The 13908-nt window shown below is 53.4% G+C and overlaps 1 protein-coding gene across 2 annotated transcripts in view; it reads right to left on the bottom strand.

Moving 5' to 3' along the window:
• Window positions 1-755: 755 nt before the first annotated feature.
• NRP1 (neuropilin 1) overlaps window positions 756-13908 on the bottom strand; it is a 93701-nt gene continuing 80548 nt past the window's right edge. Inside the window, exons 12-17 of one of the 2 annotated variants that reach the window (XM_040992569.1) lie at window positions 13210-13269; window positions 9516-9653; window positions 7491-7762; window positions 6842-6938; window positions 4952-5002; window positions 756-3384 (exon numbers count right to left, since the gene is read on the bottom strand). In XM_040992569.1, the coding sequence (XP_040848503.1) occupies window positions 3095-3384; window positions 4952-5002; window positions 6842-6938; window positions 7491-7762; window positions 9516-9653; window positions 13210-13269 (908 nt within the window). In that variant the 3' untranslated portion in view covers window positions 756-3094. The remainder of the gene's footprint in view (window positions 3385-4951; window positions 5003-6841; window positions 6939-7490; window positions 7763-9515; window positions 9654-13209; window positions 13270-13908) is intronic. The other variant, XM_040992573.1, reaches the window with a different exon arrangement.

The following is a 13908-nucleotide window of genomic DNA, read 5'->3' on the forward strand; positions in this document are numbered from 1 at the left end:
CTCCAACTCCTGATGGCAGAAGCAGGGTGCATACCCAACTCTCTAACTGACCCCAACCAGCTGGGCTCATCCAGTGGCTGCCTCCCACGCACTCTGTCACTCCACAGCTGCGGTGGCGGCACTCCTGTGGTCTTGGGCCTGAAGACACAGACACTGAGGTTGTCACTGTTGGTGACAGGGTCAGGAGGCTCTGGGCCACAGGATTGCCATGGCAAGGGGTCAGGGTCAGGCAGATCAATGGGGGCACCACTGGATGACCTTTGAAGGAGAGTTCAGGAAAAGCAGCTTGCAGGCTGCAGCTCTGGGCATCTCAGAGTGTGTGTGTGTGTGTGTGTGTGTGTGTGTGTGTGTGTGTGTGTGTGTGTGTGTGTGTGTGTGTGTGTGTGTGTGTGTGTGTGTGTGTGTGTGTGTGTGTGTGTGTGTTGGGCACTGATGCAGTCACCCTGAACTGGGGCACCTGAGCATGTTGGTAGAAAGTTGAAGTGTGAATGTTGTGGCACCAGGTTTACTTGTCGCTGTGAAGGCTGCCTTGGATTGAGGCCCACAGCAGCACCAATGGGGTAGGGGTGGGGGGACAGGGCTCTGAGAATTCTAGAACAGATGGCATCAAATAGATGGCTAGGAAGAATCTCACTGGTTTCTCTTTGAGGATGTTTTCCGATGTGACCTTGAACCAGCCCCTTAAGTTATCGATGACCAAATATCCAGTTGTCAAAGCAGATGGAGGTGACACAGCATATCAATCACAGTCGGGATATTTTATGAAAACGTTTAATTCGGCTGTCTCTTTGGAATGTAGTAGTCATAGTTTGGAGTTTAGGTTACAGTTCAGTCTTACATGGTTTTATGCTGCTGAGTGTCTGAGAATACAAACATCAGTTAAAGTTAAGGCTTCGCTGTTCATTTTACAAGTGTCATTGTTGTAGAAAATAAAAATTTCTGTAAAAAAAAATTTGCACAAAGTTTTATGATGGTACAAAACATGAAGCAATCATATACCAGTAAAATGAAAACATTTTATCACAGAAAGTTCTATAGATCTCAATAAAGAAAAAAATATGTTATTTTACACCTTTTAAAAATTACGAAACCATCTAAAACAATATAAACGGAACATTCTGTAACACTGCCTTTACAAATTAATAACTTTATAAACATATAATTTTTAAATATATTTATCAGTGCAAGATACTTTAAAATTCAAAGTTGCAGTATCATTTTCCCTCGGCTGAGGACGATTTCTGTCTGTTCTTAAGAAAACGAAGGAAGCCACGTGTACCTCAGTGCCCTCCTCTGGCTCGGCCGACAGCCCAGTAAGGCCTCTGCGGACAGAAGCTGTTCTTTTCTCAGTGATCAATACTTCGCCTGGAAGCAAAAGGTGATCTTAATCCCATTAAGCCAAGATGAGTGGACCCTGGGGTCGATGATGCAAATGTGGCTCAGCTGAGGAGGGGCTGGGATGGGGACAGATGTGCAGTGTTGCCACAGCATGGCTGGACCCAGCCCAGTAGAATGCTCTAGTGCTGGGAGAGAAGGGAAGGGCATTCCAGCTCCAGGGCAGGTTGTTGTTGGAGAAGTTTCCAGAAGCATCATCAATTCAAGTCTATGCCTTCAGGATTGCTACCCGATATAGCTTAGGCTACGCTTCTGGCTGCACCTTGCGGCCCTGTTCCTTCTCCTGCATTAAGCTATCTACCCCAGCAGGATCTCGCCCCCTGCACTGATTCTGCAACTAAACAGCCAGGGGCCTGGCAAATGTCTCACCTTTTTAGACGTTTTTGAGATTCTCTTCAGTCATGCCTCTGGGTCTCACTGGAAAGCCAGCTGCATTATTGCTTCCCTCAAGTTATCACTGTTTCTAACAAAGGCAGACATTGCTACAGAAGAGTGTTCAGATGGGAGGGACAGACAAACAGCTTCAGGAAAAAGGATACTGTCACTTGAACCAGTTAACAAGAAAACCAAAGTTAGACTTTGGAGGGCCAAGTTAGGAATTTCCCTTATTTATTTACTTTGAAACATAAAGTCTAGTGAACGTTTTGCCATTCCCAGCAGGTTAAAGCTGCAGGTTTCTTTCCTGGACCATGGCAAATGCTTAAATTCTAGAAGAGAAAGAAATGAGAGAGAAGAGAAAGAGAGAGAAACAGAGAGAGAGAGAGAGAGAGAAGCAAGAGGGAGCAGAAGTTTACATTTGAAAATACATTCCGTATGAAAGAACAGTAGAGTATTGCAGCTTTATACAAAAGCATCAAGAGACACGGGGTCGGACCACAGGAGAGCAGACCAGTGCAGCCACTCTGCCACAACAGAGCCCTTGCCTTCCTGGGGGCTGGCGCCTCACACTGGGATCCCTCATGCTAGCACGGTGCGTGCACCTCCTCGGCAGGAAACAGAGTGGGTCACCGATGGAACACGGAGAACCAGTACAAACGAAAGGCACTTGAAGGATGCAGACTAGCCAGTGCCAAGGTGGGGCGTGGCAGAGTGGGCACGCGGTTCTGTCCGCAGAGCTCATGGGCGCCAGGTTTTGCGTCATGACCCGGAGGGGCATGCAGAGGAGCTGGCAGTATTGCTTCGTAAACACAGCCCATGCATGTTAGCCTGGGACCCAGGTTGCCCTGGCAACCCAATGTCCCGACCCCTCATGGACCTACCCATGCTACGGGCAATGACACAACAAGGGTCCGACAAAATGCAGCTGTTCTGGTTTGTTCTGGGCACTGGGCTACTTCAGGTGGCACATCCGTCAACAGGGCCCTACGGCACACGTGGTGCCGGCATTGCTTCTGAGAGCGCACACAGGGAGGGAGGAGTGAGTAGAGAGGGGGAGTCGCAGTGAATGATCAGGTCAGTCCGTCACGTCCGCTGCCATGCCAGCTTGTGATTCCTGACTGCACATGACCACGAGGGAGTGAGCTCCGTGCTCGTGTCTGCCGGCCACGCTCACAGCAGCTCCTGAGAAGAGCCTGGCTCAGCGTCCATGGCCACACACCTCCCAGTCTGACGGGGAGAGGTCCATGGTGCCTGGTGCCAAGCCCCATTGTCTGCTGCGGCTCTCAACTTTCAGCTTTGCACACCGCCTGGCCGCCTGCCTTCACGCTTCTGAGTAACTGCTCTGTGTGTTCAGCTTGTCCTTTTTCAACTTGACGCCGTCGACGAGCTCAAAGTTGTAGTTCTCCAGGGCAGACAAGTTCCTGTCCGACATGCCATTGTGCCAGCAGGCGCAGTACAGCACCACCCCACACACGGCACCCAGGAGCACACCCAGGGCGCTCATAGCGATAATGGTGATGAGGATGGGGTCCAGGGTCTTCAGGACGTTGCCCGGCTTCCGAGAGATATTCCTGTCCCCTTCCCCTTCGCCTTCATATCCCGGGGTGCTGCCTAGGAGAGAAGCAGGATGGGCTGGGTGAGCAGCAGAGCAAGCAAACAGGGCAGGTGGCACAGGGAGACAGGTGTTCTTCTCCCTGCAGGCAGCTCAGCTCCTGCTGCTGGGCCCAGAGGAGGCTGTGTGCTGTCCTGGCGCAAGCTTCTGCAGCCTGTGACAGTGCCAGGCTTTGACCCCAGCAGAAATGCATGCCTTGAGCCCTGCAGGGTGTCCAGCATGGGCTAGTCCTGCAGGGACTTGGCACAAGCAGATCTCAAAACCAGCCCTGGGCAGCGCTTCCATGGTGTCCAGGAAGGCTACCACCAGGTGGATGGGGGTGTCTCCTCAGAAGTTCATGGAAACAAATGGAATTGGGGAATGGATCTGGGGGCTGGCACTGTGGTGCAGCGAGTTTCACTGCTGTGTGTGATGCCAGCATTACACGTGGGGGCCGTGGTTTGAGTTCTAGCTTTTCTTTCTAATCCAGCTCCCTGCTAAGGCACCTAGGAAGGTCAAATACCTTGGACCCTCTGCCTAAATGGGAGACCTGGATGGATGTCTTGGCTCCTGACTTTAAGCAGGTCTAGTCCTGGCCATTGTGGCATCTGGGGAATGGACTAGTGGAAGACTGATTCTCTCTTCCCTCCCTACTGCTCTTTGAAATCTTTACGATGTCTGTTTCAGTGTAAAAAGTGAGAAACCCACACAGTCGTCTCCTAATATGGATTTGCATGAACTTTGTGGAGAACCACGCTGATTGTACCTGCTGGGCAGTGTGCCATGCAGCCCTGGGGACATGGATCCTGAAGCATGCTCAGCTGGCACCAGGAGAGGCCTGCAGGGTGAGTACATGCCCTCATGCAGTTTTCTCATGGTGTTCCAAAAGACACAGATCCTGACCAGAGACCTAGAGCTGCGAGACAGCAGGCCTGCAGCAGCTGTGAGCACCAGGCACTGTTCCCCCATGACAAGGGGCTCCCCGAGTGCATGGATCTGTGGTGCAACTGAGAGTGAGGTCATGGCCACCTAAGAAACAGGACCAGGCACCTCTAGAGAACAAAAGTCATCTGCCAGGATGCCATGGGTACCATTTGATGCCACAGCTCGTGGCTGATGGCAATGCAGTGCCTGGCAGCGGGGGTGTCGGAGTTAAGCCGGCTGCCTCTGAGGCAACCTTCTCCACTATGTCCAGCACGTCATCTTGCTCTGTTGAGATGGGAACTGCTGTCGGGAGGAGACAAGACACACTTGTAGAGCACTCGGAACTCAGTGAATTCTTGCTTGCACCCTCCTCCTCCTCCTCACTGAACGGGCGATGCAGCAGGGCAGGCCGTCCCAGAAGCCAGACTCAGATCAGTCAGATCTAAGCACTTGGGTGTCTACAGTTCCCAGGTAGAAACAACGGTTGCCATCCCACTGCCCAGCTTGGTGCAGCTCTGCATGGTGGGAACCACCTAGGACAGCCTCCCATTTGTGTCCTAGGGTCTACTACATGGGTTACTATTTGAATCAAAGATCCAGACCATTCTTTGACAAAGTTCATGGGAGCCATTTAAAAACATTTGGTCAGTAAGACAGATTTACCTGTTTCATCAATGGTAATTTCTGAGTTCTTTCTATCCAGGTCTGCAGGTTCTGACAAGTGAAACAAAGTTGGAGAGATATTTGGATGGCCAAGAAAATACACATTTGCACCAACTGTGTCCACTCTGGCACAGACATACATGAGTACTGTGATACCCTCCCCCAGCCGCACAAAGCTGCCCAGGCAGGGAGGCAGCCTGGGGTCCTAGCGCCACCCCTTTAGGTGTGCATTTGTATCCAGGGGTGTGGCTGTGAGAAGGGCAGGGTGAGCAACATGCCTTGGTGTCTGTAACGGGGAGGAACCTGGAGCAAAGAGAGCCCTGGGGCTGCAGGGTGGGCTGCTGTGCTGTAGCCTATGGGGAGACAGGCTGTGTCCTGTGTCCTGACATTTGGGACCTGAATGTCTCTGCAGGAGGTGGGGACACTGCGTGGCAGTGAGTTCCCCAGCCCTCAGAACCACATGGATTGCACACTGTGTTAGGACGGATGGGCTTCTTGCATGAACCCCACAGGGGAGTGAGGACATGTGACAAAGCAAGCATGCACAGTCATCTCCGACACATTTCTACACAAAGAGGCATCGTGGGGGAGCTGAGGCTGTGACTTCTGAGCGTGGTAGGTGGCAGCCACAAGGAGTGGATGATTGCCACAGGAAGAAATGCTGCAAGATAGCTTACTGCAATGCCACATCTGTCCTCTTCACCTGTCTCCAAGTACAACCTGGCATGTTTTCAGTAGCTGTGGGGAGGACCTGGGTGGTGGACAATGGTGATGTCCCCTGCTGTGTCACTACAGGCATGCCTGCTTATGCTGTGGGGAGGACATGTGCAGTGGGTCAGCAGTCATGTCACCTGTGTCACTAAATGGCATGCTTGCTTTGGCTGTGAAGAGGACTTGGGCCTCCATCATCTATGATGTAACTGCAATTTTTTTGATGATTTGCCAAGTGCCGTAGCGTGAAACATATTTCCCCACACAGTCCAGAGACACACACTGTCCCTTGCAGTCCTCTTTCTATGTACTATCCAGTTTCTCCTACTGCTGCTCCCCAGTTTCTGCCCTAGGCAGGGTCTCTGTTGTCCACATCCCGCACAGTGAAGCTCCGTGAAGTGCTACAATGACAAGACCTGCCATATCCAACACCCCTCTTCTGTCTGACACTTATCCAGTAGACTTGTTCTGTTTTGTAATAATTGACGTCCTGTGATGTGGTGACTTCCGGCAATTAATGCAGCCACAGCGCTGCCAAGATTGACCACTGCGCTATACGCCATACTGACCAACTATGCCTAATTGTGCCAGTTAGGCTTGTTCCATTTTGCTATAACTGACATCCTGAGCTGTGATGACCTACAGCCAATAATTAGTGCAGCCACAGCACTGCCAAGACTGACCACTGTGCCATCCGCATTAGGAACAGGGTTGTGAATTTACCAAGACCCGCTCCCACATAGGATCGAAGTCTCTAGATTTCATTTGTTAAGGTCATAGCTTTTTCATGTATGTATTTGCAGTACGGTGGAGGGTGATGGTTTGTGTGGCTCATATTCAGCATTGTCTTAGTGAAAGACACTGCTTTCTTAGTCACCAAAAGCCTGCCCTGCTGTACCCCATGTCTGTGGAGTCTGAGCTTCCAACTCCATCCCCATGCTTGTGGCGGCTATCACAGGGTCAGCTTTGCTTCTCTGCTCACTGGAATTCATGTCACATGCCAAAGGTTTGTGGGTTCCAACCAGACTTTGTGATGTGAATGGGCTGGGTTAGGTGATGGGGCAGCTAACGGCGACTGGCCTCTCGCATTTCCCATGGTGTTCCCAAGCCCACATCATCACAGCATGTTTTTGTCCCGGGGGCACATGCCCGGTGGTGTCCATGGCTGCCTGTACTTACTTGCACAGTCCTCCTGAGAGATGTGGTTATTGATGCTGATGTCGTCCACAGCGATCCCGCCCAGGTTTCCTTTGCCGATTTCCCCCTCAAAAATCACCTGCCAGAACAAGAACAGTTCACAGGGTATAAGTGGCCATCCCAAAGGGCAGTGCCAGAGACATTGTGCAGCTGAAGCTGGGGCACAGGAGCGGAATCCAGACTGATTCCCGTGCACCTGGCCCAGGAACCAGCCAGCTGCCTGGCGATGAGATAGCCAAAATTCCCAGGGGACAAGGTGAGGGCGTTGGTCCCACACTGTAACTTCTGTTTGTTTTCTATCTCTGGCTCCCAGCTCCCTGCTGGGAGAGACAGCAAGGTGAGTGGGTGCCAGCTACATGTGGGAGACCTGGGTAGAGTTCTGTCTCAGCTTCTTGGGAGAGAATCCACAGACTGGAGCTCTGCCACTCTGCTTCTTACATATATCAACTTGAAAAGCCCAGGGGATGCAAAGAGAGCCGATGGTGGCGGCTCAGACCCAGATTCTGCTGCCCGCACACGGGGGCCTGGGCTCCAGGAAGGCCATCTTTGGGGGCAGTGGCACTGCAGGCATCCCCATGGCTTTTCAGCCTGTTCCCTGAGCTGCCCCTCCCAGCCCAGCATGTGGCAGCACCTGGTAAAGCTTCAGTGACTTGTGCAGCAGCACGCGGCCCTCCTTCCAGTGGTCTCCCTGGTGTCCAATGGCCATCCACACCAGCTGGTCGTACTCCTCTGGCTTCTGGTAGTGCAGCTTGACTCTTAGTGTGCCCACATGGGAGCCAGACATGTGATACCAAAAGGTCATGCAGTGGGCACTGCTCTGTGACGATACCACGGGGCTCACCAGCCGGGCCACTTTGCCCTTCTGGTTCTCATCAGCCTGGGAGTAGATGAAGTTGCCGTCCCCTGTGGTGACAAACATGGGGTCAGGGAGGCGGCCCCAGTGTGCTCTGTCCTCTCTCCTGCTGTGCTGAGCCCCAGAAACCTAAGCCGCAGGCATAGAGCAGGGGAGCAACACCGAGGCCATGCTGTGAGCACCTCCTATTGGGGTAGGCATGTGGCCAGCACAGACTCAGACATGTCTTAGGGCTATGCACTATCAGGGGCACCCATGCCACTGGCAGGAAGGTGCCAGCTAGCATCCACAGCAGACAGAATACCTGGTTTGGGGCAGGTGCTTGGTGCCTTGGTGAAGCTGCTAGTTGGGATATTTACAACCTGTATCGGAGCCTGGATTCAAGTCTTGGCTCTGCTTCTGACCCAACTTCCTGCTAACGCAGACTCTGGGATGCAACAGGTAATATGGTTCAGGTGCTTGTTACTAATGGGGAAGACATGGGTGGAGCTCCTTCTGGCCTGGTCCAGCCCCAGCTGCTGTGGCCATTAGGGCTGTGTCAGGGAAGGGGATCCTGACTGTCTTTCTTAGACAGGTGAATCCGTGCATAGTGGGAGATTTGGCCCAGGCTGTATTCAGGAAACTCAGGGCCTGATTTGCACAGCTCTACCCAGGAGCCTCATGTGCTGGGGGAGGGGGTTCTCTCTGCACTTGCCTTGTCTCCTGTTGACAAGTCTCTGCCTTTCAGATGTGGAGCTGTCCTGTCCCTCCCTGAACCTCCACCTCTGATAGCCTCTAAGGGCTGTCTGTGAAGGTTCCCGCCTGCCAGGGGTGGGGGTGTGGGGACTGCAGGGCCAAGCTCTCAGCCACCTCCCTTCTGAGGCTTTCATCAGAGCTCCAGGTCAGGAACTATGTCATTGTTAGCACTTTCCCTCTGCCAGCCTTTTAGCTTCTGTGTCTGCCTCACACAGCTCTTAACCTCCTCTAAGTGTCAGGGTGACTGGGCCATTTGGCCTCACTTTGCATCAATTTTCCCACCATTACTGCCTTCAGCTGGGCTAATTGCATTTAGTTAATTTGATGCCACTTACAGTCAAAGTATTTTAAGTTTTCTAAAACCGCTTGTCTTAAAGCTCAATGGAAAGTGTGTCAGAATTGAAGGAGCCCAATTGCGGCCAATTTCCTTGTCACTCTCAGTAGGCAAGAAGGCAGCCCATTCAGCTCGTTTAATGGCTGTGTTCACGGGAGGGGAAAGAGCGAGCGTGATGAGAGTGGTGTGCAGAAGGAGGGCTCCTGAATGGGGACAGCCAGGAGAACAAGTGGGCTGGCTGGGGCCTTTCTGTGCAGCTACTGTGAGTTCCCTGGATCCTAGAGGGCAGTGGTGTTGGAGCCAGCTGAGTTCTGCAATTAAAGGGTGGGATCAGGGAGCAAGAGTCGCTTGTTCACCCTGGGAAGACACCTGAACTGGGTAGAAAATAACCCAGCCTTGGGATGCTAGGAACACAGCTACATGACCAAGTAAGGAGCTCTTTTGGTCAGGTTACACATCCCCGGCTCCTTTCTGTGTTGGAATGTATCTGAAACAGCCCGTGAGTGAAAACCCAGCAAAAATGTAGAGAGAGCACAGATAGATACACAGTCTGGCCCCAGGCACCTTTCCCCAATCCCAGGCAGTTGGCCTCCCGCCTCAGCCTCTCCTCTGGGGCGGAGGGCCCGGTTCCCAGAAAACAAAGGCACAAGTGGGCACGCATGGCATTTCCTAGCCCCCAAAGGAAGAGGCTCTGGTGCTCCCTCCCTGCCTGGAGGAGCACCTTAGCTGCATACCTGTGTGGTCCTGGATGGGCCCAGTCTTGCTGGTCAGCACACTCCACCTGAGCTGCACCTGGCTGTCATGCTCCCAGCGGCAGAAGGTCTTGTGTGAGCCCCAGCCAAACTCACAGTTGAATCCGTATGTGGGGAACTCTGCAGCAGGTGGGGTGGGAGAGTGGAAGGAAGAGAGAGACTCGGTCACTTTAAAGGTAGAAGGACTCTGTCCTTGACAAACAAGGCTTGACCAGTTGCGTGTCTGGGAAAGCCAGACCCAGGGAATCGGAAACATGCAGAGATGCGGAATGCCTGTGAAACCACACTTGGCAGTTTCATCTTGTGCAGTTGTGCTGAGGCCACTGCTGTTTGTTAGATGGGGTTGACAGCAAATCTCCAGGGAGGTGACTTTCCAAGAAGGACTGTCATTCTGGACCTCCTCCCCCACCTCGGAATGTAAACCAGAGGATGCTGTGTTTCCGAGGAGAAATCTCAGAGTGGCATGTGCAGTGAGAGCAGGATCTTAGAAGGTGAGCTGGGGCGTCTGTTCTCATGGCACCAGGGGCCTTGGGGCTGTGCTTGTTGGGGCAGAAACCTGGGAAGTAAACGCTTGGTATTTTTCAATTTTGCTTTGTTGTTGCTGCTGCTGTGTCTCCTAGTAGGTCCCTTAGTGCAGGTTTCTGCTTTGTTAGTGAATCCATGTATATATACATTGTCCACCCTGCTTTCTATCACGGTGCGACCCACATAAGGTCAATGTGCACAAACAGCCATGCCACACTTCCTCAAGAGTCTGGAGACAAAACAGAGGTGCCGTGTTCACCCTCAGTGTTATGCAAACAGCCTCATGTTCAGTACACCCCTGTTGAAAGAGGAGTGTGGGAACATGAGCACTTGGCCTGGGAGTGCTAAGGCAACAACAGCCGTGGGAACAAGCTCCACCACTGCCTATCCTGCTCTCCGGACAAGGCTTGAGGCGCACAGAATTGAGGTCCACAAGGTGGCAGCACAGAAACAGACCAAGACGCCCAGATGGGCCCCAGGGTGGTGTGCCTCCACCCCTAGGTCTGACATGCAAGGCTGGGCTCTTGGATAACTCCCGCAGGGTGCAGGTGCTTCTGTTGAGCATCATTTCAGCATGTAAGGAGCTCTCATCAGGCTCATGGCAAATTCTGGAGGGTACTCACTGTAGGAGTTACCAGGATGAGTAGATGGGCCCTCCCAATGACCAGGTGACTGACCTACTGGGAACCATGAGACACACACACGTACTCAGGTAGTGCAAGGGGCCGCCCCATGGCTGCAGTGTCCTGGGAAAGGTGTGGTCCACATTGGCACCACGGCCACACATTGGGGTGTGCCCTCCAGGTTCACTGCTCGGAGCTGGACTGAGAGCCCATGACTGCCCATGTCCCTGGCTTCGGGACTCCCTGGCACATACTCTCCAGTTAGAAGACTGAACTGTGGCTTCTAGGATAGTATGCACAACACCTACAACTCTGGTCTGTCCTCATTGCTCACACACCCAGAGTCTACACTCCAGAACTTTTCTGTGTGCTTCCCAGTCCTGGGATTTTAATAAGGAGAACTGTGCTAACAGTCAGCCAGCCACTGGTCTTTGTCCTCGGGTCTCAACCCTACAACGGAGGGCAATCTTGAATGTGCAACAGAAATGTTTCAAAGCAGTGCGCTTCATTGGAGAGGGGTCACTCAGTGCTGTTAGCTCAGGACTGGCTAAGGAAGGTGACGAAACACAGGGAATATCCACACACATACAAGGGGAAGGAGAGAGGGAGGGAAAGCAGGGGGGGAGGGAAACGTTACTATTCGAATGTACTAAACACCCAGCAGTAGCACCCTCACTTCCATGAGCATCACTCTGCAGCCACAGGGGATCCTGGCTGAATCTGCTTGCAGGCATCTGTCCCAGTCCCTTCCTGAACTTGAAATCCACTGACAGTCTCTACACGCAGGGCCAGCAGGACTAAGTGCTACACACCACGTTTAAAACCACTTCTGAGCATGGGCTCACGCATATGCCGTTCCTGCTGGCCAGACCAGCAGGGGTACAGGCTGGGAAGTCACTAAGAGTGTAGAGCGTGTCCCCCCACCCCCCACCCTCCACCCCTGTTCAGGGCACAGCTAGATGCAGCACTCCCTCCCATTAGCTCCCAGCAGAGTGTCCTGTGTGCAGTGCCAGCACAGGAGCGTCCTGTGCCCTGAGTTCACCACAGGGATAGGAGCCCTCCGAATGAATTCTCGGGCCCTGGCTGGGCCTGACAGCTGAGGCATGGCGGAATTGCAGGCCAGATCTGTGTGGGAGGCCTTCAGCAGCAGAGTGGGGTGGAGAGCACCACAGGTATACCCCCATCTGGGGAGACCAGTGTAGACTGACTCCTGGCTCGCAGACACCCATGTCCTGATGGATGTTCTGTGTAGCTCCTGGACCAGCAGGAGACTTGACTGGACTGATTCCTCCAGATAGGCCAGCACCAGCAGGCAGAGTCTCTGAGCCCAGAGTCAGGACTCAGACTCAGACAATGGAAAAACAGGAAGTCAAGTGACCTGGCCAAGCACTCTGAACAGACTGTTCAGCTGGTCAAGACTGCCTCAACAGGAAGCTGGGTGGGGACCTCAACTTGAGCTGATGGTGGGCGTGAAGGGTCCTGCTGGGCGGTGACCATGTACCCACCCTGGGCCCTTTCTACCACCTGCTGGTCTACAGTTCTGCGGTAAGCCCTGGAGGCCAGTGACCTTGAGGTCACTCATGGGCCAGATCCCAGCCCTCAGCACACGGAAAGGGTCCTCTGGTCTTGGACTCCCCAGCTGCCCTATGCCAGAGTTTTATCCTGATCCCAGCTCCTCTCAGCCTTGCCTGCCCCCACAGGCCAGAGAGGAAACTGCAGGACAGCAGAGAACAGAACTCAGCTGCTCACCTCGTGCTCAGCCCACCTACGGGTCACAGGCAGCCAGGCAGAAAACCAGACAGGGCCCAGGCAGGGGTGGCCACAGGGGCGCGGGCAGGGCTGTCCTGGGAGGCTTCAGTCTTGCTCAGACCGCAAGGTCACACCTCACCACTTGCAAGCCATGTGTGTGACCACAGCATCGTGGAGTTTGGGTCACAAGTCATGTGATTTCTCCTCTCTGGGGGTTCTAAACTGCATGGGGGTGGGAACTCTGGGATTAAGTTCCCTCAGAGGGAAGTTTGTTTTGTGGTTTAGTCCTGCCCCCAGCTCTGGGGTATGACATCCCCTCCCACGACTCTCACAGATGACCATGAAGGCACAAAGGGGTGGTGTGGTGTGTGTGTATGTGCGTTGCAGGGAGCTGGCCTGAGAAGGCAAACCCCATGTGCTTCTGGGCAGACCTTGCCAGCAGGCCAAGCAAACAAAGAGGAGCCTCTGCTCCCCTTGCTGCCCACTGCCCCCAACTGCGATTTCCTGAGCATGCTCACTGGCAACACCTTGTCCTTGTGCCAGCTCAGGGGAGGCAGTGCTGGCCCACTCTGCTGTCTGGGCTGCTGCCTGACAAAGTCCTGCCTGGAATTTTTAGACATGCTGGGTCCTAGATGTGCATTTAAACAAGGTAAGTAGGGCAGGCCAGGGCTGCTCCTATGTAGCGATGGCTGCGGTGGAAAGGCAGGAGGGCCCCGTGAGGACACCCAGCAGGGTCCAGGATGGCCACCCTTGCTCACCCTTCTGCATTCTGGATTTACCTGATTGTATGGTGCTGTCTATCACTGTGGGTTTCTCCGTGCTCAACACAGTGGTGCCACCTGCAAGACAAAATCGGAACGTGAGACAGGGAAAGGAAGCGTTACGGGCCCTGTGCCTGTCGAAGTTGGCACTCCTGCAGGGAGTCTGCCGGACACACTACCATGGCACCATTTCCCTTGAACTCTGCTCACTGCCACAGCAGGCACACTTTAGTTTCTAACTGAACACCTTAAAATCCCTTGAAAGTTGCTGCTCAGAGACGACGCCTCTAAAACTAGCATGGAGAAAAAGGGATGGAGAGGCCTGCACGTGCCGTTTCACAACACTCCCTTTCCACAAGCTCTCCTCTGGCAACACAATGCGCTTCTCCTGCAGCTGCGTCTGGCACTGAGGCTGTGCCAGCTCTCCAGTTGTCTCCAAGGCTCACAGCACAGATGCAGCGTGGGCTTGTGGTGAGAAACCATGGAATGCCCTCTCGGCCAGTCCTTTTACAGGCACATGGGAAGCTGGAACAGCCCGAGACCCCCTTCCTGTGGTGCTTCTTTCACCAAGCATGGTGTGCAAGCATGATGAGCAGGGCTGTGCCATGCACGGTATGAAGCTTGGCTTCGGTGCTGTAGATGGCTCCATGGTGTCAGATGGTGCTTCAGGGAGCTGCAGGCCTGGTCTGTTTGCTTTTGCAGAGGCTAGAGTTGATG

Source organism: Ochotona curzoniae, unplaced genomic scaffold (genome assembly GCF_017591425.1).
Source record: "Ochotona curzoniae isolate NIBS_2020 unplaced genomic scaffold, NIBS_Ocur_1.0 contig_78, whole genome shotgun sequence".
Lineage (NCBI taxonomy): Eukaryota > Metazoa > Chordata > Mammalia > Lagomorpha > Ochotonidae > Ochotona > Ochotona curzoniae.